The sequence below is a fragment of the Frieseomelitta varia genome, unplaced genomic scaffold (genome assembly GCF_011392965.1).
Source record: "Frieseomelitta varia isolate USP_RPSP 00005682 unplaced genomic scaffold, Fvar_1.2 scaffold_317, whole genome shotgun sequence".
NCBI classification, from domain to species: domain Eukaryota; kingdom Metazoa; phylum Arthropoda; class Insecta; order Hymenoptera; family Apidae; genus Frieseomelitta; species Frieseomelitta varia.
In genome coordinates this window covers 227240-255076 of record NW_025110054.1, presented here as the reverse complement: position 1 = coordinate 255076, position 27837 = coordinate 227240, and the positions used below count along the sequence as shown (strand labels likewise).

Here is a 27837-nt window from a genome sequence, read left to right as displayed (position 1 = left end):
AAAGAAGCACAATTTCAAGAAGTTCTGAACGACTGTGGATTTTTGTACAATAATGGCAATTTTCCGTGTGGAAAGAAGCACAATTTCATCTGTGAAATTCTTTTTCTGGATCTGTTATATTTATATTTTACTTGCTTTATATAACATGCACGAGTATTCGTTGTAATATTTACTATACAAATTATAATTAACAAATCCTTTTCATATAGTTTCTAATATATTTTCTAATATAATCTATATACGTAATCTGTAAATTTTATTGGGTAAAACATCTGCTTATTATTTTAATACTGTGTCTATAAAAATATAAACTTATGTCCATAATATATGAATGACTTGGATCACGTAAAGAAGAAATATAACGAAATGATGAAAAAATGAAAAAAAATATAATAAAATGAACGATAAAAACAACGAAATATAATAAAATGACGAAATACAGTAAAACATAACGATGAAAGTAAATAAAGTTAACTGATTAAAAATAAACGAATTATTCATCAGGCTCGATGTATTTGAACAAAGGAACATTTCCGCGATAACGAATGAAGGGAAAATTACTTTATTGTCAAGCTTTCGAATCGATACAATTTCATTTATAATGCCATATATATCTGCATGATCCCAGGATTTCCCCCAGTTCGTATTCCTAGAATATCTTTCAACGAGTTCTCGGTAACAAAAGATAGGTGACCGATTATATCCAGAACAAAGCAGATGATTCTGATAAATGTGAGGAATTACCAATCGTTTGATATCACTTATCAGGAGCATGGTGTTACGTGAACCGAACGAAGCTTAATTTTATTACATTGGTTTTGGCAGCTCAAGGCACTTTCTGCGAGCTTGGCTGGAAAGAAACATAATACATACTTCTTATCGAACAACAGTAGATATACACGCGCCAAGTAAGAATAAATATTACACGATTGCTCTTGGGTTGTATCAATGGTGCCAGCTAGTCTACCGTTGTCTGCTTATCTTCCTATGATTCTCCCTTCTCGCGTGCAATCGCGTAATTTTTTCCTCTCCTTTCGATGTATAACAACAAACAAAAAGCTGTCTCAATCGTACACGTAGCAAATATTGAAATTCGTTTTTTTTTTTTTTTTTTGGATGAGGTTTGCTTTTCATTTTAAAATCGAAGATAGAATTCGATCTACGCGTACGAGTATACTGTAGCCCTGTGAAAAAATATTCGATGAGTTATACGAAGCATTTTGAAATTTAATAGATAGATATATATAATAGATAAATCTGAAAGTGCATATGTACGTGTAAGTATATAGGTATTTCTTAGAGATCACAAGTAATTACACGCTTAAGATTATGCTCTGCGCATCGATATTTATACCGCATAATTTTTTACTATATAAATTTAATTAATCTCTAATATACCAATTTTCAAATTGATCGATATAATCGTGACAGTCGGAATTCCAAAATATTTTATGTAACACACACAATCACACAGTCTGTGAGCCTAAATTCTTCACCTGATTCTAAATTCTTCCAGTGATTGAAAGGAAAAAAGAGGTTTCGAGTTAATGGGCTTATCAATTCAATAATCATCTCTCGATTTCTCTGTAACCATCGATCAGAGCAATCATGTTCTCGCGAGCTTCTTCGAAGCAATCTTCCTCCATGCCTTCGCCTACGTAATGGTGAACGAAAGCTCTTTTCTGATACATCAAGTCGAAATTCCGGGCAAGCAGCGACCATCTCTGTTTGATGGCGGTATTATTGCTAGCCATCACCACTGTCCTCCTCGATTTTGCCAAATCACCCCCAGGAACTGTTGTAGTGGGCTGATAGTTAATTCCCACCTATAATATAAAATTAATCATTCGAATTTCTGAATGAACGTGAGTAGCGACGAGTGTATCGGCAGGATGATTACAACAGCAAAAAGTAACGATACAATTATTTGCATATGTTCGACTAATGCATGAGACTTATCTACGAAATCGATTTACTATGCACATTTAGTGATCTATGATACAAATTTTCTAGATGTTTTACGTTTTCTATAGGAATAATTGTTTAATTTCACATTTGTTTATTAATTTAGTTCACAACTTCTTCAATTATTTATCCGTTTTCATTCAAAAATGTACTAGCGACAGCTGAATGCTTAATTGTTAATATTATACAACTAACTCTGTTGAAAATTCATAATAAAAAATCTAATGATGCAAAACGGTGGCGACGCTAGCAGCTGAAAATCACGTGATGCCTCAGTGACACAACACTGTTTCTTAGTAAAATGAATCAACAACCGCATTTATTGACGTAAAACCAAACTCCCACACTCGCAATTTCTCTCAAGTTGTTTGATGCAGATAGTTCGATAAATCTAAGCAATAGAGTTAAATATCCGTTCTGGAATCATAGAATTTTGTCCTTGTTTGCACGAAAGATGATGCAAATCGTTTTTTTCCATTCCACGAGACTAGCCGAGTACACAAAAATCGGCGTTATCGATTTACGGTTCAACGTACTGGCCGATTTTTCTCGCAATCGGACGTCAATACTGTGCATAAACAAAGTGTCAGAAAACCGCCATGTCATTTAACAACGTTCCACGTCCTTGTTGACGATAAAATATTTGTTTGTTAGAAAATGAAAACAAAAAGAAACTGGAAAAAAGTCAAAGAAGTACCTTGAACCCGGTCGGACTCCAAGTGACGAAACGGATCGACTTCGTCCCCTTCAGCGACGCGATCGTTTTATTGACGTCATTTGGACTCACATCTCCGCGATAGAGCAAACAACAGCTCGTGTAAGCTCCTGTCCGTGGGTCGTACGTTACCATCTGAAATTCATGAAAAAAAAACTTCAGGCTCGAGCGTGACCGCAGTGCATAAATTGAGAGAAAGATAACACTTATTTTGCACACTGTTGGCATAAATGAAATCATGGACTTTAATGATAAAAATAAGAAAACTTATTAAAAACCGAAACAATAATTTTAATCATAACGTTATAAATTTCTTAAAATTTGGAAAATTAAAGAAACGATAGAATCTCGGCAGAAGACACAACGATGTAAAAATATTAAGCGAACCTTTGAAATTTCTTTAATTTCGTTAAGTGTTAAAAAAATCGATTAAAATGAATAACCAAGATTCTCGATGATGGTTTTTTTTTTTTTTAAGAAACAACCAGGGAAAATTTCGTAAATTCTTTACTTTACCTGATTAGCAGGTGCGAAACAATCGTACGTGATCTGCCGGGTAGTAATTTCGGAATGCATGGCTTTTCTGGGACAGATCAATGGAGCGTACGTAACCAGAGAGAAGTGAATTCTAGGATACGGCACCAGGTTTGTTTGCAGTTGTTCGAGAGTGAGATTCACAGCACCCTCGAACCTCATCGAAGCCGTGATGCTCGAGACAACTTGAGCGATCAGGCGATTTAAGTTGGTGTAAGTTGGAGAGTCTACATTCAAATTCCTAAAAGAAAACAGGGAAAAAATAGACGAACGGAACACGTTTGATTTAACATTCGTTGCTGCGATGTTTCAATTATTCCAAAGATGAATTAAAAACCTGGCACAAATGTTATATAAAGCTTCGTTGTCAACGAGGAAGCAACAGTTCACGTGATCCAGTGTACCATGGGTAGTAAAGACTGCATTGTAAGGTTCGACGATGACGGTGGCAATGTTAGGTGATGGGAAAACAACAAAGTCCAGAGTGATTTGCTTGGGATAATCTCGTGATAGTTGTTCAAGTAACAATGTGGCGAAACCACTTCCTGTACCACCGTTCAATGATCTATAACGAAGTTGAGTTTTCATCAAGTTAACAAACAATTTAACAAGTAATAAATTTCTTATCGCGATGAGTCTTCGAATTTTTATAAAAAATTTTTACTCTCGGTTAAAATTTGATTTAAAATACCTGAATACGATAAATCCCGCTGGTTTCGAGCATGTTTCCCATATTTTACACACACGATCTAGGACAATACCAATCGCCTCACCACCGATAGAATAATATCCCCTAGCAAAATTATTCGACGCATCTTCTTTGCCACTGATCAATGAATTTGGGTTGAAGAGATTCTTATAAACACCAGTTCTGATCTCGTCGATCACCGTGGGTTCTAGATCGATGATCAACGTACGTGGAGTCAGCTTTCTTACCTAAAAATGAATTTCCATGCAGGAAGAGTTTTTGAAAACTCGTCAGGATAATATTTGTTGAAACTTGATAATAAATCAATTGTAATTTACAAAAAAAAAAAGTTGGAAATAATAAAATTGCGTCGAAAGCTCCAGACCCTAGGAAATTGAATTTAAACATTTATCAAGTGAATTTTAACTTGGCTAATTTTCAATTAGGTAACAATTGAAAATGAATCGAAAATGTAAAATAAAATCTTGCATCGAATATCACAGTAAAAAATCCATTATGTACATACATTTTTGTTAATTATCTGATTTTCATGTTACTTTATGGAGGATTGATAACGTGACATAGTTAAACATAAGATTTTCATTTTCATCTTATTAGACAAATTATAAGAAATTTATAAATTGACAATACTTTGTATAAAATCGAAGGTATGGTTATTAAAACCGAGAAATATTTGTGTATTTTTAAATATTTTTATATTGTATAAGTAAGATATATCACAAAATAAAAATATAAACTATTACAGAGTACATTATAAAATAAAAGATTATAAAGAATTCTATATACACAGTGTGTATAAATTTCAAAGATCGTTTATTTTCTCACTTTTGTCTCTGAAAAGAAAGAACACAGAGAAAGATCCCTTGGACAATAGCCCTGACGGAGATAGCCATCGGGAGATACACCATGTTCCAGACAAAATAATTCCCAGCAAGCATTTGCTATTTGCACGCCAGCCTGTCCTATGAAAATTGTTATTATTTCACTTGATTCTTCCATCGCTTAACCATATTCCAATTTATGAACGTTCGATGAATTTCCATTTCTGACGAATAAACAGTGAACAGTTCAGATGTAAAATCATACCAAAGATTTTGATCATTATTGTACATTTTTTTCTTTTGCTTTTTAACGAAACATGTTTTATTTGTATATTTGTCAAAGTGACAAGTTCAAAAGATATTGAACCTATTCATTTATCGAGGAGAATGTCAAATTTTTCGTTATGTTAATGATAATGCGAAAATTGACGTTTATCGAAGAACGTTTAAACGGAATGATAAATCGAAGAACGTTGTTCTGCAGATGTTTATTGCGCAACATTATATAAAGAATAACAAAGTTTTCTAGTTTTGACAGCAATTTTTAAAACTGTGCATTTGCAATGGTATTGTATATTAACAATGATTAGGTACACATTTACAACAATTTTGTACAATTCCACGGAAGAATATTCATTACTGTATTAGTTATCTCTGCCTACGAACATTCAACTGGCAGTACTTTAACCGATAAATTAACTGCTTTATTGTTCGCATAGGCGCATGGTCTTGTAAATTCCATTCGTGAATGAAATATACGTTTTTGCTAAATCATTTCTATAGCTGATATGTATTTTGATCCCTCAAATGCAAGAACATCAAACGAACGAGAATAAGTACCAACATATTTTAAATTTAGGTATGCTACAATTCTCCTTGTGTTATAAAACATTAATTGTCGTATACTTGAACTTTATCCTGCGGTAAGAAACTGAATACTGCAGTAATTTGTCAAGTTGGTTTTTGTACTATTACAGATCTGATTTAATTCTATATATCATATTATTTTTATCCTATTTAGCAAAAGATTTTAATAATCTTAATAGAATCACAACATCTTATGTTGACGTGAAATCAAAAAGAGGCATCTCAAGAGGAGTTAATGGTGGTAGAGGCGCAAGTCTTAAGGAATGTGTATCTAATCTAGAGTCATCATTAAGATTAACAGCATGGAGCTGTTCGGTTAATTGTCTCACTTCCTCTTCCTTTGCCTCTAACTGGCTTAGCAAGCTTCCAACTAAGCAACGCAACTGACAATTAACAGTTTTCAGTTCCTCTATAACAGTGACTGCATCCTTTGGATGTTTAAAAGCTTTGTCTTCGTTGTTAGGCATTGAGATCAGAGTTAGAAGACTATCTTGCTCTTCAATTGTTTTATATATGGCTTGCCGTAAGGATACATCAAACTTATCACTTATAAGCTCAGATGCATCCTTTTCAACCAGTTTCGGTGTTTGTTTACTAAGGATTTCTCTCTGTTGATTTTCCAATGTAGCTTTATATTCTTCATATTCCGCTTGTTTCATTCTGAAAAGTAAACTTTTATCAATAATTTAACAAGTATCATATAAATATATTTTGTACAGTACAGCAACAAAATATTACCAGTGTACTTACCTAACTACAGCAGCTTGTCTTTTATGATAATCCCGTTGAAGGGCTAGAGATTCTAAAGTAATGAGTGAATGAATGGAAGAAATAACAACTGGTGGAGTCTGACTAGATAAACCAGGTGTCTTCAGATGAACATATTTAGATTCAAGTTGTGCATGTGCTTCTGATAAAAGACAGGCTACTATTTCATGACACTTGGCTGCCTCTTCAAAACGGCCCTCTTCTAACAATGCCTCTGCTCTTCTTTGTCTTTCGTGCGCCTTTTGTAGAAAAAATTATATCAGTATTTATATAATGCACTATTCTAGAAAATTATAAACACCAGTACCAAGAAAAAAAATAAAATGACCAAAAATTAACATATGACATTTAACAACTCAATGTCAATACGACGTAGCTTGCGTACGTTTTTGTGACTGGCTTATGCAAACGATTATTGCAGATAGCGACGGACACTTGGGTAGTTCACAAATTATGTACACATGTTGATGTTTTTTGGTCACACATAATGATACGACGTCCAAGAAAACACGATGATACTTACCGCGTTTAGTACTGAAGTCTCCATGGTTGATTAACTCATCGAATACAACAAAAACAGAAGGGCAACATGATAGTTATTTTCGGTTACGGCAGATAACGACATACTTATCAATTGAGCATAAAGATCATCCACCACTGCCACCACCACCACAGATGAACTGTAATCCCGAGCAGATTGAACGAAAACCGAAAACTCATTAAATGTTAAGTTTATTCAGCGATATCTTGTCTGTGGTTTGTTCTATTCTTAATTTTGATAATGCTCTTATGCATTTATAGCATTTCCAGACGATAGACGTAGAATTTGTATGTAATTATAATATAGTGCATGCCTTAGAATATTGTATTTGCATAAAAAGACATAACGTTAAACCTCAAATTAAACACACAGATGTTTAAAGCGTCTCTGGAATTAAATAAATATTAAAATATTAACACAAATAATAAACTTCAATATTACCGACTGATGGTAACAGTAATTTCATGTTTTATATGGTTTCCTGTTAAAAGATGACACTGCGGTATAAGTGATGTGAAATGGATGCAAAACGTATGTGTTAAAAGTTTAAACTTAATCCAACAATAAGCTTCATATGCAGTAACGTACGTACAAAAAAAACTTTACATTAATTCCTTCATTAAATTTTGATCATGTAATTAATATTGGAAAGTATTAATCAGGCGAAATACAACATTTATCAAGGTAAAAGTCAAAAGTGAACGTTATACATTTGTTAAAACGGTTATGTATGTCGTCAATCAATGGCTGACCAAAATTTCAAGTACGAATAAATGTGTCAAGCAGGTAACAAGTTATCATTTATTAGTAATAACGTAATAATCCTTGACAAATTGTATATGCGTACATTGAGAAAACATCATTCAATTCTAAAACGGCTTTGCAATCATAGAGTCCTAGTCACACAAGAGTCGAAAAGGAATTGAGCGTAGGCGTGAACCCGATGCCTTTATAGGAATACGAGGATCAACGTGGAAACTTAATTATTCGAACTATCAGCCTATCTATGTATGTGGTTTCGCCGAGTGTTTCATCTATTAGAAAATAACGTTGACCTCATCTCTTCCGACGGAACTTGAAAAATTTCTCGGCTTCTTTTAAGGTTCGTCGGTCTCGCAATCAATTCAAAATATGATCAACATGGTCGTCAATCTCGACGTTGAGTCGATTAATATTATTGGTTTTGTCGTAGGTATTGCTGTGTACAAAAAAATTAGGAAGAAAAAACATAAAAAAAAAAAGAGAACTAGGGTAATTCGTATCATTTAAATTCGAGTAGGTGTAACCTTACAAAACTGACAGTACTTAATCTTCGTCGAATCATTGGAAACGTATCGTGAACTCGCGACGTTCAATCGATTAACATAAATTATCATCGCGAGAACGCGAGCAGATTTACCATGCAAATAAACGATCGCATTATCTGTTAAACGAGAACGCCGTGTACGGCGATAGAAAGCCAGTGTGTTTTTACGGTCCACTGGCTCAAAGTAAGATCCTCCCGTCTGTTTCCTTACGACATCAAGCAAATTAGCGCCCGATTAGTGAGCGAACCCCTTGGGAGCTGAAAAAAATTCTCACGGTCTTCACGGTGTATCAAGAAGAGTTGGTGAGAAAGTAAAGAAAGAAACGTTCAAGGTACGCTATAAGATGTACGTAAAAAAAAAGAGAGAGAGAGGAGGGGGAGGGGGAAGACTGTTAACGAAAAATCGACGAAAAGAGAGAGAGAGAGAGAAAAAAAAGAACGAAAATACGGTGTCCGCATAGTCTGCGGACTAATCACTGCGTACGTATCAGTGCGCATGCGTCGTTCAGCGAGAAACGCTAGCAATTGATGGCGTGCGCGCTTTTCGGAATCTCCTGCAAACACTGTCGTTTCCATTTCGTCGAAAGCTCGATTATTACGCAACACTGTACGGAGAATAGAAGGTACACAGGCAAACATATATATGCATGCATATACACGCGGAGAAACACAGAGAATACGTGTGGCGTCGATGTTACGCAACCGTATAATCCTAGATTACGGCAATTACATTTTTGCCCGCAGTGCACTTCCATCCGAATCATATATGGAGGCGCTACCCTATCGGATAGCCATCGGGCGCGAGCGATCTGGCATGCGCGGCCGTTCTCGTGAATGGGCACGGCTCGTGGACCAAGCGGCGGCCGTATGAATGAAATAGTAAATATAATTGACAGAAGGGCAGGCGTGGGCAGGCCAGTCAGAACAGGCAAGCAGAAACAGGCGGAACGAGGTGCAAGACGGGAACGGCGCGGCGTTTTATACGCGGCAGGGGTAGGATCGAGGTCATCACCTTTCTATCATCCGAGCAGCCTAGATAGCACTTTTTCTTTTTTCACTTCTCTTCCTTTTTTTTTTTTTTTTCTTTCTTTTTCATATCTCACGTGTTTCGACATCTTTTCAGATGTATTCTCGATATTCATTTGCCCGCTGGTCATCCGGTTACCTGTTTCGATCAACCCTTCGTTGCGGTAGAACTTTTTACGGTGGTAAGAGGATTTGTTAATTTTATCTTTGGCGTGGAGGAAATTAAAATTACAAGACTCATTTGTCAACGCGAAAATAGTTTTTATAATAAGACCGAGGTAACAGTAAAACCATCCAACCGGCCGACTTTGGTCCAAGGCATGTTACACCACAGACTCGTCATAGAAGTTTCATTGATCCGTCACCGTTAGGTCGGTGAATATGTCGCAACAGCGAGCGCGGCTTTAATTAGTCGCCGTTACGGAAACGGAAGAGTCACGACAAGAGATTTGTATTTCTATTGGAGCCACAGGGATAAGTAGGAATCCCTGTCGGATCCTGGCTACGTGAAAACATTACGTGACGATGAGGACAGAGATCCGCCCTCGGCCGCGAGTACTGGCTGTTCTGGAGAACGTTGAAGGAGAGCTGCGCCAGTTCTTGGCCGGTCGGTCTGCCTTTTCTCTCTCTTTCTCTCTCTCTCTCTCTCTCTCCTCCCTTCTCCCCCGATACCCCTTTCCCGTGAAGTCGTCGAGTGACGACCAAAGACGGTAGGAAGGTACGGTTTCCGGTCGCCCACGCGACAACCTAGCCGGAGCTCTCTCGCGTCAGGCAGCGCCGTTGTGAAAATCCTCTCGATTCAGGTGTCCGGATAGCGCTCACGGAGTGGTAAACCTGGCGCAACACTCTGCACCATGGTGGGGACATGATCCGGGCAAAATAGAGAACAATTTGTAGATTTCTATTCTAGGGTTAAACTCTGTCCTTAACCCCTTCCGCGGTTCTACCGATCCTTTATCTGATAGAGACATATCGACCAATAACTTTGCATTACTTGGTATGAATTTTATACACCGACACAAAGATTGAATTTCAGAGTAATTTTTGTTTTGACGGTTATAAGATTATTGTGTCCTTTCAGTCATTTTTGACGAATAGTATTGTTTTCACTGTTGGAAAGTTTCTTACACTGGTTTGTAGATTATAAACTTTCATTCGATTTTATAATTTTGTACAAAGTAGGGCAGTTAGCCAAATTTGTAATTTGTAAAAATTCGATGATTTTCATTTGTCTCATTTACATTCAACGCTATGAGAAATCGACAACTTGTGATTTGTAATCTGTAGAATTTCATATTGTGTAACTTCTAACTTATACAAACACGATATTGATCAACGATTCTCTTAACCCATCGTGCATGTAATTCAAAAGACTAAAAAAAATCGTGGCAGAGCAGTTTCTTTCGTTTTTCAAAGAAACATTTTCCTTTTGCCCGCGGACGAATAATAATTAGCTTTCCTTTCATCCAGTCGCTTTCCAATTCGATTACTCAACGATTAATTACTACAGTTCAGCGTTAGGCAAGTGGTCGTAGCAAGCGAGAAAAAGAAAGAGAAAGACAGGAGAGAGAGAGAGCGGTAGGCTAAGGGTTGATTCGAGTCATTGTGATGGAACGTTGTTGCGCGGCTGGACGTAGGATTAATGATACGTTTCATACTCGTTTTCGTTCATTGTCGATACTAATCGATTACGGGCCGTGCACGAGTTCCAGCGTCATTAGTTAAGATCGGAATAAATTTCGGGTGAAAGTGGTCTAGGGCCTAAGGGTCGATCGATCCTTCTGGTGATAAATTTACCTGTCAATTAAGCTTCATTTCAGCTTTCGGCCGCTCCGAGAAAATAGTTCGACACATTGTGCTGACGTCCAGCAGACGTAATTAAAACCGAGTGTGCCCTGGTACATTCGTAAACAAATCGATTGACGCAACAACACTTCCACCCGTGTCACAGGATATGTCCACGTCGATTATCGGACACGTTTTCTCCTCGACTTTAGAAGAAACTCGTTGTTTACGTAATTCCTAGCTCGCGTGAAGTGTCGTCGAAGAAGTTGGAAACATTGTCGCTTAATTAACAGACTTCGTTTCTACGAAATCCGCAGACCAGCGAAAGAAGAACATACATATATACATGTATAATGATGTTGACTTTCAAACATATTCCAAAAAGCATCGACGATGCTCGAGATTCATTATCATTCGAACGCTTCTACTTCAAATAATATAATACAATTACAAAATGAAATTGTATTATAATTACACGTATTAAAATTATATTATACATGCATTATACACGCAATAAAGATTTCATTACAAATTTATTTTATTAAAGGTTACGTTATAAAATTAACAAACGAAGATCACAAGGAACGAAACAACAAATAAACTTTTGTTGACTTTTTATTTTAATGTCGCTGATCACAACGGAATATTTTAATATATAAGGTAGTTAAAAAGTTATGCTTCGTGTTCTCCACGGAGGCAAAGGAATCCCAGCGCAAGTAAGTCGAAACATAAATCATTTTTCACAATAATTTTTGTTGCAAGTTCCTTAAATAGCCGGTGACTTATGAATGGTAGCGTAATTGGATACTATTTTACTGATGATAAAAATATTTCCGCAGAATTGTACGCGCGTTTGAGGATTTCTTCTTGTTGGATCGGAGGGACGCTGCAACACACGTCGTTCCCTCCTCCTTTCTCTTCTCGCGTTCCATTTCCGTCTCTTTCTCTCGACACTCCATCTTGCTTCTCTTCTGGATGCTGTGTTCTCTTCTCTGAAAGTCCCTTCGAAGAGGTAGGGCACGCGAATGTGGGAGGGAGAGTTTCCGGTCGCCCACGCGCCTCCGCAACAACCACTTCGCCGAGGTATCAGGGACAAAACACGGGCCGGCGGATGTCTCTTCTCTTCAGCGCAAATGAAGAAGTCGCCTCGCATTCGGCAAATATAATGAAAGCCCCCTCCCCCTTTCCTACGGTATGCATCGCGGAAGCGGTCCTCTGTTAGCGTTTCGCCTCTTGCGCTCCCTGTTTCTGACTCCCGCTCTTTTAATTCGCCATTCACGATGACGCGCCTCAAGCAGCACTGTAATCTTCAGTCGTAGGGACAATGGTCTTCCGAATGTCAATGGGTTCAAAAGATTGAAATTAAACTTGAAAAAATTCGATAGATTTGCGAATTTGTTGCATTGTTAGAAATTTCAATGATTTTTCTTCATTGTATTAACAACCTTCTTCTTTTACCTCTCTGATGCAAATTTTTATATCTTAGTCAATAATTTTAATGTCAATTGTGCCGTGTGTGATCTTCACTTGAAAGAGAATATTCACTTATGGCCGCAAATCACTTTACAATAAAAAGAATATCTCCCTGTTTATTTTACAGATAGAGAAAAATACCAACAAGATAAAAATTCTAAAAGGAAATTAATTCGCAAGATTGAAGGGACCGAAATGGAGGAAGGAAAGACGAGGAAAGGAAATAAGTCCTACGAAGGGAACGACGTTGATCAGGAGTATGAAGCAATAGAAAGGTAGCGCCGATTGCTCAGCTTAAAAATAGCAATGACGACTGATCCGTCCACGCGTGCACGCCGATCGGTTCGTATCGGTTTCGACTGGGCTGTCGTAGGCTTTGCTAGAGGCAGGTCAAGGCACCGCGAGAACACGGTCGTAAACCACCCTTCGTAAATCCTCACCGCGCAACCCATTCGAATGGTACCATGAGCAGCAAGTATTCCTGCCGGTTGTTGCCGTGAGTACCGTGTATTTCGATTGAGCGATCACATTCGGTTTGTTCGATCGCTTCTTTTTTCTGTGTCGTGCGGAGATTCGAGCGTAGATAACGCGCAATTAAATCCAGTTTACTTGGTTGAGGATAGTGGTTCACGACAGGTAGTGAGCCAGCTGATATTTTTCGACCGCGAAGACTATGTATCGAGATTGCTGGCGATTTTAATATGAATATCGTTTCATCTGGGTTTTATTGTATGTCAATGGAGATTGTACATACGTAGATAGAAATGATATAGAAAGCGAAAATCAATCAGGTATCAAACGCAATAATTCACTTAAGACGTTATTCATCATTCTATGGATGTTTATATATTTTAGAATAGAATTAAAAAAAAAAAAGACCTAAGCGGTTATTTACGAATATATATATTTTTATATCTTTGTATATTATACTTTATGTGCATATTTTCGTTGGTTACAGATAATATTTAACAAGACTCAATCCAAGTTTTTCAATGATATTCATAAAAATCTAAATTTACGTAAGTATATGCAGTCAGCAATCAATTAATTCTCAGGTGAGCAAGTGTCTCCTAATTCTTACGGGATTGCACATGCGGAATGCATACGATCTCAATACTGGCTAGATCAATTGCTATTTCTATTTAACGCTTTATTTTACGAACTCTCTGTGTCTATAAAACTACTACATACAAGCGGATGAGTATTTTTCACCGTGAGACTCTAAAGCGAGGAAATTCTTTCGGCTCTTTGCGACCAATTCCAACGGTACATCGGAACCACTCGAGAGAACGACTTCTCTGACCAGTGTACGCAACCACCCACCACGAAGTACTCGAGGAACGAGGATTGTTCGACCTTCGAGAAGAGAATTCGGCGTTTTCGTTCCTCTTTCTCCCTTCTTTTTTCTCTCAACTCGGTTTCGGGACCATCTAGCTGGAAAAAGAAGACTCCAGAAGAGATTTTTTAGGGGCGTTCAGGCGACCGTGCGAAATCGACTTCACGGAGAAGATCACGGTAATATTGAATAATGATATGATATAATTTAATAACCGTGCCGCTGGATGATGCTTAATGACGATAATGCCGGAGTACCATGGCCACCTAAGATCAGCAGGGAAGCATGAATTTGCAGGTTGTTCCGTTTAATCGATACTTGTGTGTTTATGCGTGCATTACATCTTGCTGTATTAACCTTAATACCTTTACTTTGGCCGATTAAGGGCCGAGAGCATTGAAATAATGGGTCGAGGTTACATAAATTAGCAACAGTATTCCAGGACATAAATAAAATAACTTGCACGTTGTTTTGTTAAGGAACAAATGTATTATTACAAAATTTTGTAATTTGGTAATTTTTTTCAGTCAATTTGTATGTACTAAGTTTTATTGCAGGGTGTCCGTATTGCAATTAGAAGAAGAAATTTCAAGTATTTGCGTTCAATATTTTTGTCGTTACTATTCTCTTTCTATCTGAACTCTCTACGAGTTTTATGAAAAATGATATAACACTCGAATAACATAACGTAAATTTTACAAAAGACAAAACTCGAGATATAATTTTAAACGAAATGGCCCCTGGATGGATCGATGCAAATTACCTGCTCATGGCATACGTTCCGCGACTATTAATATCAATTCAAACAAAAATATTCTCGAGAGAAGACATTCGACGGACAATCGTTTTGCGGATAATCCACGGATTAATGATGGCCTTGATGGAACGTAAAATTTAACTTGATATCGAACTCGCTAAGGATACGCGCGCTGTTCCACGATTGTGAAGATAAACAATAGATCAGAGATTGGCTCACGGGCATCCAGTGCGGTTATATTAAGTAACCGCAAGACTGGCTCGTAATCGCGATCGTATCTGGTCATAGGATGTCCCAACTTATAGGCGGGATATCCCAAGAATTTATGTCACGCGTTACCCTCTACACATTCAACACCGCGAGATGACCAAATTAACGGAACGCAATTTGCTTGCAAATCATTTCAAAATTCTTACGTAACCAACGGAGCTAATTGGAGAAAATCGCGTAAGTGCATGTAGGACAACGAATGAAAGTTCTAGGAAGAAAAGCAATTTATGCAGAACGGTGCGTTTAATTGCGTTAAACGATATTTATCTCGACGACCGTGATCAACGTTGCGTCATGATTATAATCCATAGTATTTACGATTTACAGGGGCGTGATAAACGAATATCAGTCGTTTAGATAGCGTGCCAAGGAAAAAGCGAAAATCGGAGTTTTGATAAAAGCGCAAACGCAGAATGACCACGTCGTCGTCCGGGACGTCGTTGCGCGATGGATTTATATTGGCAGTCGATTAAATTTCTCCGGTCAATTTACATCGACTGGTTTATCCATCGGATCGAGGCGGTCGTAAATAAGTGTACCGCGGTCCATGCTGCGCCTCGAATATCACCGTTTACGACTGAATCGCCAGAAAAAGGAAAAGGGAGAGGGAAGAAGAAGAAGAAGAAGAAGAAGAAGAAGAAGAAGGGAACGGGTACGGGCAGGCACACAGAGGAGAAAGAGAAAGAAAGGCGGGAAAGAAAGGAGAAGAAACGAAGGAATCTGGAAAGCGACGGGGCTCTGGAGCGAGGAGTCGTAATTTCGGTGCAAATCGCGAGGGTGAGGATCCGCCGTAGTAACGGAGAGAGGAACGGTGGACAAACTCCGTCGCGCTGGACTTTGGATGGCGTTCGCGTGCACCCGTGACGATGCCCGCGCCAGCTAAACAAGGAGAGGAAACACACGCGGAGGAAAAAATATAAAAAAAGAAAAACGACCAGGTAAATAAAGATCGACCCGTCTCCCACGCCCGTGACCATTGTTATTATATATCCCGTGGGGTATTGTTCCCATGGGAAAACTGGACAGGCCCGTTCTACCACCTATAAGACACACGCCGGTGAGTGAGAGAATATGCACGCACACACGGAGCGTTTACCTGAAGTCTCGCCAGACTTCAGGTAACACACACTTTCTCCGTCTCTCTTTCCCTCTCTCTCTTCTCAACGACGTGTGTGCGCTGCTCGCCTAATACACAGGCTCGCTGGACGGTTAGGTGGCGCGCGCATATAACCACACGCACGAGACAGGCCGCACACTCGAGCGCAGATTTGAGATATTGTGGGGGGCGTTCACCTCGCATCTCGGTCCTCGTGGTCCGTTCGTGTGAGTGAAACTTATACAGGAGAGATTAACAGCGTACGTGTCCACCAGGTATACGTTCGTGTGTTTCGTCTCCTCTCTACATTTCCGTGCAAGGCGTTGCAACGGAGTATCCTCGTGGCTTGATTCGCTTGTGTGCGAACGATCGTACACATACGAGTATATATATATATATATCACATATGTACGTACACGTCCATTTTACTCCACCGAGAACGTGTATACAGACACGCGAATACGTATGTATATGCAGCGGTGGTGGTAACTCGTGGTGGATGCTTGAGGAACAGGGTGCGGCTCAACCCACCTCGCTTGACTTACCTACCCGTATTACTGTCTAGATAGGTATATCCAGGCGCGAGCCACGCACGGCCCAGGATAGTATGCCATATTTGCATCCATGATCCAGGACACGTGTGTATCCGCGGGAGCGCGTGTGCGTCCTTTTTTTCCTTTCTCCTTCTTCTCCTCCTTCTCCTCCTCCTTCTTCTTCTTTTCCTTTTCCTTCTTCCATATCTTTCTCTTCCTTTTGCTAGTCGTCTTTCCTCTTCTACCTACCTGGATCGGTGCCTTCACCGATGCAACACCGTGTTGTGGATTCTCTTCTTCTCTCTTTCTCTTTCTCTCTCTCTCTTTCCTTCGTTCTATCACTCCCCTCCCTTCCTTCTTTCCGTTTATTTTTTTATCTGCTCGTTTTTATCTGCCTTCCTTTCTGCTGCGCGCTCTTTCTCTCTCTCTCTCTTTCTCTTCTCTTCGCTCTTTCTCTGGGGCCTTTCCTATCTTCCTTGCCGTATCTTTCGCGAGTATGCGTGTCTCTCGCTCGGAGGGATGCGTACGCGAGTACTCTTCCTCCGGACGCAACGCGTCGGTTCCGCAGGACGACGGAGGATTATAAATCTCGGCGAAAGAGCAGGTATATCGATACCGCGTCGTATGATTGCCAATTGAACGGATGGACACCTTTCTTTACGCGCCTGTTATTACCTATGCTTAGATCACGGATATTCACGCATATTTTTATGAAGACTGGCGAGCTCAAACGTTTTTGAATTTTTAAGTTTACCGCAGATGAATAGAAATCTGTAGCTTATTTGAAACGAAGAGAATTCGACGAAGATACGAAACAATTCTCCTCTAAGTGCAACTTCTAGGTAACTAAAATACGGAGCGATTGAAATATTTCTAAACTTCACCATCTACGAAATAAATCAAGAAATAAAAATTATGAATTTAAATTGAAGCTGAATGCACAGTAAATTCGATCCAACAAAATTGTTAAACCTCGTTCGAACGGACCGGAAACTGATTGTCAGTCTCGTTGGAAAGTCGAGAGTGTCACACGGACACGTAGTAATGAGTAGACCGCGAGACAGCCGATCCGGTAAACGAGTTAGAATTACGCAAAAACGAAGAGCGTGTGTCGACGCGAGGAACAGCCGGGAATAAGGAGGATTGATTAACACGTGGTCGATCGTGAAACGGCCCGACGAAGATCGATGAGGATCGGAAAGGTGGCCGAACGGTGTATCACGGTAGCCGGCTCGTTATTCGAATTCCTGGGATTCCCGGCGTCGTCTGGAGCGGCCGGCACGCAAAGTCTCTCACCGGGTACAACCTCCGATCTCCGGAGCCTCGCCAGTCTCCTCGTCTCTTTAACTTTGGACTTACCGAACCGGATGGCACGAATGGCACGATCACGGGTTCCAGGACCGCGCAATTAATTGATATAATAATCGTGACGGCCGGCCTTAATTTCACCGAGACGGTCATGCCTGTGCACATTACCGACGCCATTCTTTAGGGAGCGGGAAAGATCGAGTTATCACGCGAGCAGGTTCGATTCTTTGGTCATTGAGTTCGAATGAAATCCCTTGAGTATTTGAGACCAATGGTACTTCTAAGTACGCTCGAACGCATGCTTCATTTTGTCATTCATCTCGTCGATAGAGATCGATAGGGATCGACTATCTCATTGAAATACTTTCCAGTTGTATTCGAAACTTAGATGTCGAACTTGTTGATTCGTAAGAACATATTGGCGCTGATTCCATTTCTATCATTCTCGTCTCGACGACGACGATGACGACGAATCATCGACGTCCGCCGGCACAGTCTCACCAAACCTCTTCAAGGTTGCCATCGTTGGACTACCATAATCCGCCTCGTAGATTATCATCGGCGAGAGAAGAAACTTGCGACATACACCGAACGAGTCGCGCTCGTTCTTCCCTCTTTCGTTCGGCCCTTCTCACTCCTCTCTCTCTCTCTCTCTCTGTCTATCCTGGTTCTTCGCTTTTCTTCTCTTTTCCTTCTTTTTCTCTTTCTTAACTCTCAAAGTAGCACGGAATAATAAACTCGGCGCGATGATCATTAAGAAGATAGCTAGCTTATGGTCGGTGCTTATATCTGTGTTTGATTTGCGTTTGGCAGCAGGACGTATAACTCCTTATCTTAATTGACCCGATTAGCATATTGTTAGAGCCTGGCGGAGGGACGTCTTTAAACGCGCGTTGCACGCAATTCTGCGTGGCCGTGTTACCGCCGCGCCGGGTATCGCGTGCGTACGAGGCCGAAACACATCGGCGCACCGTCCATCGGCTACTGGAATTTCGTTTTACCCGAGTCCGAGGCTTCCTGCCCCGGTCGATTAATCAACGGGCCGGGACGTTCAACGATCGACGAGAATATTCATTTGGAAATTGATTTCGTTGCTCGAGGGACGATCGAGATCTATTATATACGACGTCTGTATGCTTCTCTCCCTCCCCCTCCTCCTCTCCGTGCGATTTCAAAATGCTAATAGATATCGGCCCTGTTTCGTCTCGTTTTAATTCGTCTCGTGCCTCCTAGCTGGGGCTTCGAGACTCTGTCGATCTTTCTCTGAAACGTGGTCGTGGCTCTCTCTCTGTCCAGCCACCGGGAGAGACCCGAGAGACTTTCACCGCGGTGCTCGCTTGTTCATTCATAAATTGATTATTAAAGGCTTGCCGGGCTCGTTCCAGCGCGAAAGATACGCGCGTGTACACGGTGGCACGAGCTACGTGATCCCCTGTCGCTTTTTCACCGCGTCGCGCCGCTCTGCGCGCCTTAAAGAGAAGTAAAATGAAGAAAATGATCACAGGTTGAAACCGCGAGGCAAGACGCAAGAGGCTCGCGTTGAAAAACGAAGTTTCCGCGTCCGTAGCAGCCGGCTATTAATTTGTCGGCTCTAAGGAGTACTTAGCCGCGCGAACAAGAAGCTTTCGTCCATTGGTTTTTCATCGCGCGCGTCCCGTCACAGTGTTCTCGGCTTCTCTCCACCAGCGGCGTCGTCATGCTGTTATTAGTATTATCCCATGTCCGTGGGACAGGCTCCTCGAACGTAAAACTTGCTATTACGCCAGTCGAAAACGAAGAAATAAGGATAAACGCTTGTCCGAACGGAGATCGAGCAAATACATAGTTATTTAGTCTGTATGCAACAAGTGGTTAAACTCGGCTCCGCCGATTTTTATATTTCGTTCCTCTTGTTCCGACGAGCAAGAGCATGTTTAACGTCTCGGGAGAAATCTCGTGGTATGGTATCGAAACGAGAAATCGATGATTTTTTTCTGTTCGTGTATACTTTTTTTTTTTCTTTTTGTTTAACCTCTTGCGCTCCAATTTTTTGTCCCAAGTTGCAACATCTTCTCAGTCTTAAGTATATCAAATATAGTAATATAAGTAAATAATAAGTAATATAGTAATATAAGTAAATGTAACCCAAGTGAAACAAATGATAAGTTGATTACTTCTTAACAATTTCCAGTGAGTTCAAAAAAAAAAAAAAAAGAAAGCGACGAATTATTGTATACGGTTCGGTCACTCGTTATGGTCCGCGAACTAGCGCAAGGAATTAAAAAACCATCGAGAAAATTTTATTTTGAAACGAGAAGATAAGAGATTTCTTTGAATCTCCAAATAACTCGGAGATTAATCAGATTATTCAAATTCAATTCAAATACCTACGTTAACGTCAATTTCTAACACGGGAAAACAATAAATCATTTTAATAATTTTCAGTTATTATAATCTCCAAATATTACTATCCACGTAACACCAAAGTCTGGCGTTCTTCGTGATAAATTTCACAGTTTTTTTTCCCTAGTATTGAAAACGGTATTATTCGCCGGACAAGGTAATCTTCCTAGATCGAAACGTCGATCATTGACATTCCACCGGCCGCAGATTTACGAACATATTAAATTTTATAGACGCTGCATTTCCGAGGAACGGTTCTTAAAACAGTTGCCAGCGTCTTAATTAAAGAATATATCGGCTATTAAGCGCGCCCATTGAGAAACCGAGGTGGAAGATATCTCCGATGGATCGGTCCCCGGTGTGACAATTCGTACACAAGCAAAACATACGCAGCACGGCCGATCGTTTCTCCGCTCGCCGGTTTGACCTGCGTCTAACGAGTTTGGCCGCGTGTGCACGTCTCATCGTGCTAGCTTCCAGTGGCTGGAGATCATTTCGATGCAGCTTTATTGAAAATCCGAGCGTCTCTTTTCAATGGAAAAATCTGGGACGATTGGTTCTGACGCAACTCTGAAAGAGTTGCAAATATTTTACTTCATGTTCGTCCTTCTTAAAATTATAACTGCTAAAGAGAGTGTCTGCGTGTATCCTTATTTAAAAAAATTTTCTTTCTAGATTCTACGTTTAATTTTTGGAGTTGGAGTGTGAAGATGCTAAACTAAAGCGAAATGAAATTTAATATACCTACTTGGACCTAGTTAATCAATTGATATATAAATTATAGTCTTTCTAACTTCACTATCGAACTATTGCAATGGGTTGAAAGTTACAAACGAAACGTAAGAAACTTACTACAAGTATTATAAATAACTTATTTAAGTTGAGCCAAATTACTAAGAATTACGCTAGGTTTTTAACCAATCTAAAAAAGAAACATTTCAATTTTCACTTGGCTAGTATCATTATTTGAAATTATGACGCGATAAACATGGCGAGAAAAGGGATGGAGGGTTAATCTTGAAAAAGCAAGGAGATCTTCCAATCTCCAATTAGTACTTTGTCATTACTTATCGGTAGGAACGCATGTTCGGTGTTGGTCCCATCGCGGCCGTTATCGTGGCCGAAAAAGTGTCCCGAGGCTGGTCTCCAATTTCGATCGAGTTATCCACGACCGTCGATCTCCCATATTTACGCACCGGCGATCTGTCCAAGATTCAGGATTCTCGGCGTCGGCTTATCACGAGACCAACGAAACTCCAGCGAGTTGGCGAGGGGAATACGCGAGTAAATCCAACGGAGGCGCATAAAGACGCGACGAAATACGAGCGAGAATGCTCAGTGCCGATACCTCGTCGAAGTAGAGGGATGTAAAGAAGAAGGAGAAGAAGAACGGTGAAGAAAAATGAAAAGGACGAGAGATAAAAAAGAGAAAGAGAAGAAGAAGAAGAAGACGAAGCAAGAGGAAGAAGCTATCCAGCGTATAAGGAAAGGGACAAGTAGAAAGAAAAACAAAAAAGAAAGGAGAAGAAGAAGAGGAAGAAGGAGAAGGAAGAGACAGTGCAGCGAGGGAGAGATCTACTGCAAGGGCGCGGCGAGGGTTCCAAGATGGAAAAGAAGGAAGAAAAGAGGTGTGGCACGAACCTCTCTCCGGCATTGTCCGCCTGTACAGCTTGCGCACGCCGGGACTGGTCCACGCACCATCCGAATCTATCTACATACGGCATACCATACGCACTCACGCATAAGAAAAGAAGTATATGTATCTCCTCCAGGCTGCCCTGGTACTGGTACGCGCGTGCTCTTTAACCGTGTGTTGGTTTGTTAAATCGTACCTATGGCCACGTTCCTATATCACGGTACCCGGGTAGATGTGTACGACTAAATGTGTATGAGCAAACGTGCGTGTAAAAGGGAGGACGCGTGTGAGTACCGTGGTTAACTCGACGACCGCAACACAGCCGCACGACAGACCCGACCGGTATTCAAAGTCAGAGCTCGCGGGAGGGACAAGAGGGAGAAGAAAATGGGCAAGGAGCAAAGGAGAAAGAAGATCGGCAAGAGAGGGAGTAGGCACGAGCCTAACTGCAACCAGCATCCCACGCGCTTGGACCAACATTTAGCAGACTCTTTCTCTTTCCTTCGCCGTTTCTCTCCCTCTCTTCCTCTTCCTCTTCCTTTTAGGATTCTGCCTCGGCCGAGCTGTTGCGTTCGCCTTTCTTTCTTCATCGTGTTGCTCGATCTGTCTCCGTTGGACGCGCGTACATGACGAAACATACGTACACGGTCGACCATTAGACGCGAGTACGCTGCTTAAGATTGGTCTCTTCTCTTCTCTTCTCTTCTCTTCTCTTCGTTGAACGTATCTCACGGTCCCTTTCTTTCTTTGTCTTTCTTCTTCCTCGACTCGTTTCTCCTCTGCTCGATCTCTTCGTCGATGGTCGAAGCGCGCCACGAGAGAATGATTCCTCTTGGTCGTAAAGAGTGGCAGCGTTTCCGAGACGAAAGGCTGGTAAAGATAGTCGAAAATTCGTGTCGAGATTACGTGTTTCAGACCGTTAAGCGACCCGGTGCACGTGGACCGATCTATCCAAGCACGCGCTCCGTATGCGTGAACAGAATGAAATTAGATACGAGCCGGCTATTAACTAAGTCGTATCGATGGCTTGAGGTTGGATCGCTTAATCGACAATTCCCGCCCGAGTCGTAATTATTACTTATTCCGTGCTGACACTTTGAATCGGCGTTTCCCTTCACTCATCTCGTAATTCCAAACTGGCTAACTCCACCCTTTGCGGATCTTCTTCCTCATCTTCGTTACATAAATACGTAAATGATAAATTTTCGATTTTCGATGAGTTAATTTACCAGAGAAAAAAAGAAATGGTAAATCTCGCGATGAATTTAAAGAATAACTCAGTATTTCTTGATGATCATTGGCTTGTGTTTTTCTTCTAATTTAATTCAATTTTTCTGCAGATGTCATCATTGCGGAGGTTCGAAAATCGTTCGGTCATGGTTGGGCGCATGATACGTGCACAGTGGAACCCTCGACGGTGTCGTTCTCGTCACGAAGCGTTCCATTGACCCTGCTAATTGTTCCGGAGGTCGCGAGAGGCAAGAAAGTCGAAAATTTCGAGACAGTATCCACGCATACCGTAGCACTCGCCATTTGTAAAGCTAGCTGGTACGAGGATGTCCGCTATATAACGTCGAGAAAATTAATGGTCGTCGTTATTCGACTCGTTCTCGGGCCTCGGCTAAGATACGGGGATCAATGGCGGAACAACGAAGCTGTAACGTACTTGGCTTAGAGAGGTGAGCTCCGTCTCGAATTTTATTTTACTTTTTTTTTTTTTCTTTTTCTCCAGAGTGATGTATTACGCGTGGCACTGGACAGCTCGCGTTGACGTATCGGTGACAAGATGTTGGAATAACCACGGCGACTCGTTCGTCGACGATGTACGTTTCAGAACGTACAGAGGAGAAGGAGCTTCTTGTTTGTAAGGACATCGTTCTATGGCCATTCATCCAGCGAGGATTCACGCGTTATATCTGTCCCGGTCAATTGATACTCCGGAAACTGTCTTTCTAGAAAAACCATTCCAAACCATCGCGACGCATTGTGCTGAAAATAGAGCTGCGTTAAGAAGAGAGACAAAGCAACGCTCGAATCTAATTTCTACCTGACTGCCTGATTTTTTGATTTATTGATTTTTAAATCTAAAAATTTATAATGAACAAATATCCCGGCAACAGCGAATGTCTTAAACGATGATGCAAGTTCAGATCGTGAGACTTTCATACAAAACATTCCACATGTTTTTATATATAATGTATCTGCGAGAAAACTCAGATTTAATACTCAATCTTTCGACGAACGTCAAAACGTATGTCTCACTTTCCCACACGACGACTGGTGGAAGCGCAGTTTCGTGAAAGAGGATCCAGAGTGTAAATCACGGTCGATCGTCTCTCTCTCTCTTTCTTGTAAGATCGCTTTCCCGTATGCTCGAAACACGAGGAGGATTACGATTTCGATCGGTATGACGACGACGACGAAACGAAAGGGTTACATCGACGAACCCCGACGAGAATTTTGTCGACGGAGACGATCGACGAGAGAACGACCCCGTTCTCGTGTTGTCTCCGAAAAAAAGAGAGCTTGTCGTGACCCGACGCGATAAGGAGACCAGAGAAACGAAGAGGTAGAGGAGGATATAATGGCCAGAACGAAATCGTATTAGGGCACCGAGGGAACGTTCGCCTCGGTTTTTATCGAGCCGGATACACCTCGTTTTCTGTCTGTTGATTACACCACTACAAGGCCACGCGTACGTGACGCCCAGGCTGGAAAATTAGGTAGGCACGAATTTTTAGTGCGGCCACCCTGCACGCCTAGGGTGATTTACAGCTGTCCCGGTAAAGTTATTGTTGGAAGAGTGTCTAGTAGGTTGTTCTAAGGGGAAAGTCTTTCCGAATGGGATACTTATGAAGTGCTCGACTCTCTTTCTTTTTCTTTTTTTTTTTTTTTTTTAAACCACCGTTCAGGTAGGTATTTCGAAGATTTATGTTAATTCTGGAGAATCTTATAACCCCCGAGCGTTTCGGTGTTATATTCGAGAAGTGAGAATTGAATGCCGTGTTTGGTAGGGCTTTGGAAGATTTAACACTTAACATCTTTGACAGTGTGGTAAAACGATTTAAAGATATTTGGTTATAGTATATGTTTATCACCTAGATTTCCTGCATTTTTGGTATCAGATATAAAATATATATTTTACCATAGATCTATAAACCTTCTGTTGCGTTACGTGTGAAGTCAAATTTATAGTGTTACTGAAATTTATATTTATATGTACGCTACACTGTGAAAGAGTTAAAGATTTATCAAGAAGGATCTCTGTTACGATCGTTAAGTTTTTCCACGAGATCGGTCGTATGAAAAATCGATTAAAACGGGATGGACAACCCGTGTGAAATGGCCGACACATTTCGCATTCTCAGAAGACGTTAAGAAGTCGATTATCGTAGGCACAAGGTCGATGGCGGTTACGTCAGATGAAAGATATCAATTAAGCAGTTTATTGCGCGTGTCCATCGAAAACCAGAGCGTCGTGACTTTGATAATAACCCAGATGTCTGGATTTTAGTGTACGATTAATCAAAGCCACTCCTTTGCTTAGTTACCATGTACATTTAATCTTTCCTAATCGGTCACATCTCGATATAATTGAACTACTACGATACGACATTTGACTACGTTTCATAACGCCAGAATTGATCCAAAATTAATTTGACATCACCATCGCCAATGTTTGGAATATTCGATTTCTTCCAGCAAACCATAAAGCTGAAAGAAGTTGGACGAGTCGTGATATCAGTGAAACGAAACCGGTGTGAAAAAATCGACAAGCCTCCGGCTGTCGTTCCAGACGGAGAGACGTCGATGCCAATAAAGGAAATGCAGGGACCATTAGCAGAACACGATTAAACGGAATATGTAATGGCTTAATACGCGCTACATTAAACTCGTATGGCCGTATCCCGCAAGAGGTAGTTCAGTTGGATTCCACTGCGGTCGGTCAACGTGGTTTCAACCGTCTCAATGAACCAGCAGTGAATTAAAACGTTGATTCGCCGTATATACGACTGACCATGGAATTCGTTACCTCGAGAACGACTGCCCTCTCGACTTGACCATTCATGGACGCCTCGGTTCGAGCGCACGCATCGATACCTTTGAACTTGCACGTACCTCATTTATCGTCGTTTGTAGAACCGACCGATGAATTCCTCTTGTTATCCTACTTCTATCGATTGTATCGTTTCAGAGTTCGAAGACCAGTGGTGAAGCGATGGGATCAAGTTCAATACGTGGTTATAAATTCGAATGAGATACTCGAAGTGTGGCAACGAGACACAACGAACAGAGTTTCGGCCAGAATATTCAAAGAAAACAGTAGGTGAAAAGTATGTTAACGAAAAACAGGTAGTAATACTGAAATAGTAAATATACATACAAACTGCAAGAGCTTATTCCAGGGGCCAAAAGAAGAAAAAAATGTTACATGAAGTTTGCGAATTAACGCTTTATTACAGAGATATAATCAAAAATAGATACTTGGTATTTTACTGAGTTTCAGTATTTCAGCCACTGCTTTCCTTTGCACGAGCCTGTTTCATAATTGGAAATGAGTGTTGATCTTATACCGCTCGACTTTTATCTATGGAATATTTTGAAACAAAAGGTTTACTCGAAGAACTTCATATGAAGATCTTGTGCAGCGTAATAAAAATACAGTTATTGAAATGTAACAAGATACTGTATAAATTTAGTTTTTCATCGATGTTTCAAGCTTGTATCCGAGCAGAAGGACATCATTTTGAAATGAGACTTTAAAAATCGTGAGTAACTATTTATCATTATTTGTTTATATCTCCTTAACAAAGCGTTAATTCGCAAACTTCATAGAACATTTTTGTCTTCTTTTGGCCCCTAGAATAAGCTCTCGCAGTTTGGCGGGAGAAACCCGGGACACCCTGTATACATATACTTATGGCAGTTTTTAATATAAAGTTTAAATTTAATTCATATCTTTTAGTCAAATTCAACCATTGTTTCTACAAATTGGCCAAAGTATCCGAACAGTTACAAATGTCAGTGTACATACTAGTGAACGTGTTCGTGGAATGTGCTGTGTTGAACGATTTCTATCTCAGTGATACGCATCCTTCCACTTGTATCACACGTAAGTACATTCTTGATTTCCCTCGCTCAGGCCTATAAGATCAAAAGCATGTAAGCTTAATTATACGAATTGTTCCCTTTCGTGTAGAAGAAAAAGATGAAAGAGAAATCCATGGCTGTTACGTCGGACGGAGTTCAAAGGAAGCTAGAAGGAATTGGAAAGGGCCAAGTGGCGAGGCACGCGTCTGGGCGTTCCAGACGGTAGCTACATCACTGAGTGTTCCAACGTGCACGGGAGCAAAGGAACATCGCCGGTAGTAGCAGGCCGGTCTGAATTGAGCAATTTTCTCCAGGCGATATCCGTCACAATATGCTTGATACGTGAATAGGATCCCGGTCCCGGAGCCGCTCACAAATCAATCTTACCACCGTTGAACGTTGCACCGCTTTGTTGTCAATCGCGAAACGTTCAGAATGTCGCGTTCATTGCGGCCAGACAGTGGTGGTTGCTGTTTGCAGTCGGCTAGTTCGTTTCGCCCCGGTCGTTCTTGCACCGAGAACGCGCACGTGCGGTCCGAACAATAAACGATCGCCTTTCTAAGGTCGCACGGTGCACTGTTAGCCGGTACTTTTCTGTCTTCGCTACGGATCTACATAATAGGGGTGTAACGCTTGCGTTAGATCAAGTTATTATTGGTAGTGCGCTGCTGCGTTTCCAGACCGATCGTGAACACGAAAATGACATTTGAAAACTCACCTATGGCGATTATTAAAGTGGACGGCCTCCGTTAACCGTGTATCTATCAAACCATGCTTTTGTACCATAATTTTTTCTTTTCTTTCTTTTTCTTCACAACACGGTTACACAGTCTTTATCGAGGCATTAACCGAGCAATTCATAAAACTGATCATCCAGCCCGATCGGATATACGAGGACGAAAGGGTAAAGTGGCGAGA

The 27837-nt window shown here is 40.6% G+C and overlaps 4 protein-coding genes across 6 annotated transcripts in view; 1 reads left to right on the top strand and 3 right to left on the bottom strand.

Moving 5' to 3' along the window:
• Positions 1 to 15935, bottom strand: part of LOC122529967 (major facilitator superfamily domain-containing protein 6) — a 29222-nt gene extending 13287 nt beyond the window's left edge. The window contains exons 1-2 of the mRNA XM_043656536.1: positions 15925 to 15935; positions 12496 to 12499 (exon numbers count right to left, since the gene is read on the bottom strand). The gene's annotated coding sequence lies outside the window, so the exon portion shown is untranslated. The remainder of the gene's footprint in view (positions 1 to 12495; positions 12500 to 15924) is intronic.
• LOC122529970 (tubulin alpha chain-like) lies at positions 547 to 5031 on the bottom strand. 2 transcript variants are annotated; one of them, XM_043656545.1, is made up of 8 exons: positions 4749 to 5031; positions 3906 to 4150; positions 3552 to 3779; positions 3197 to 3455; positions 2663 to 2815; positions 1497 to 1826; positions 926 to 1184; positions 547 to 850 (listed from the first exon to the last, which is right to left on the bottom strand). In XM_043656545.1, exons 1-6 carry the CDS (start codon positions 4920 to 4922, stop codon positions 1569 to 1571), a joined length of 1317 nt encoding a protein of 438 aa, XP_043512480.1. In that variant the 5' UTR covers positions 4923 to 5031; the 3' UTR covers positions 547 to 850; positions 926 to 1184; positions 1497 to 1568. The 2 variants fall into 2 exon arrangements, with proteins under 2 accessions (XP_043512480.1, XP_043512479.1); XM_043656544.1 differs by having other exon boundaries at positions 547 to 1184.
• On the bottom strand, positions 5220 to 7058 carry LOC122529971 (nuclear receptor-binding factor 2-like). Of its 2 annotated transcripts, none has more exons than XM_043656547.1 (3): positions 6903 to 7058; positions 6362 to 6618; positions 5220 to 6271 (listed from the first exon to the last, which is right to left on the bottom strand). In XM_043656547.1, exons 1-3 carry the CDS (start codon positions 6924 to 6926, stop codon positions 5803 to 5805), a joined length of 750 nt encoding a protein of 249 aa, XP_043512482.1. In that variant the 5' UTR covers positions 6927 to 7058; the 3' UTR covers positions 5220 to 5802. The 2 variants fall into 2 exon arrangements, with proteins under 2 accessions (XP_043512482.1, XP_043512481.1); XM_043656546.1 differs by having other exon boundaries at positions 6839 to 6909.
• A 10092-nt stretch (positions 15936 to 26027) lies between the features above and the next one.
• Positions 26028 to 27198, top strand: LOC122529987. The gene is made up of 3 exons (XM_043656568.1): positions 26028 to 26155; positions 26795 to 26941; positions 27029 to 27198. The coding sequence occupies exons 1-3, from the start codon at positions 26083 to 26085 to the stop codon at positions 27196 to 27198; spliced, it is 390 nt and encodes a 129-aa protein (XP_043512503.1). The 5' UTR covers positions 26028 to 26082.
• The last annotated feature ends 639 nt before the right edge of the window (positions 27199 to 27837 follow it).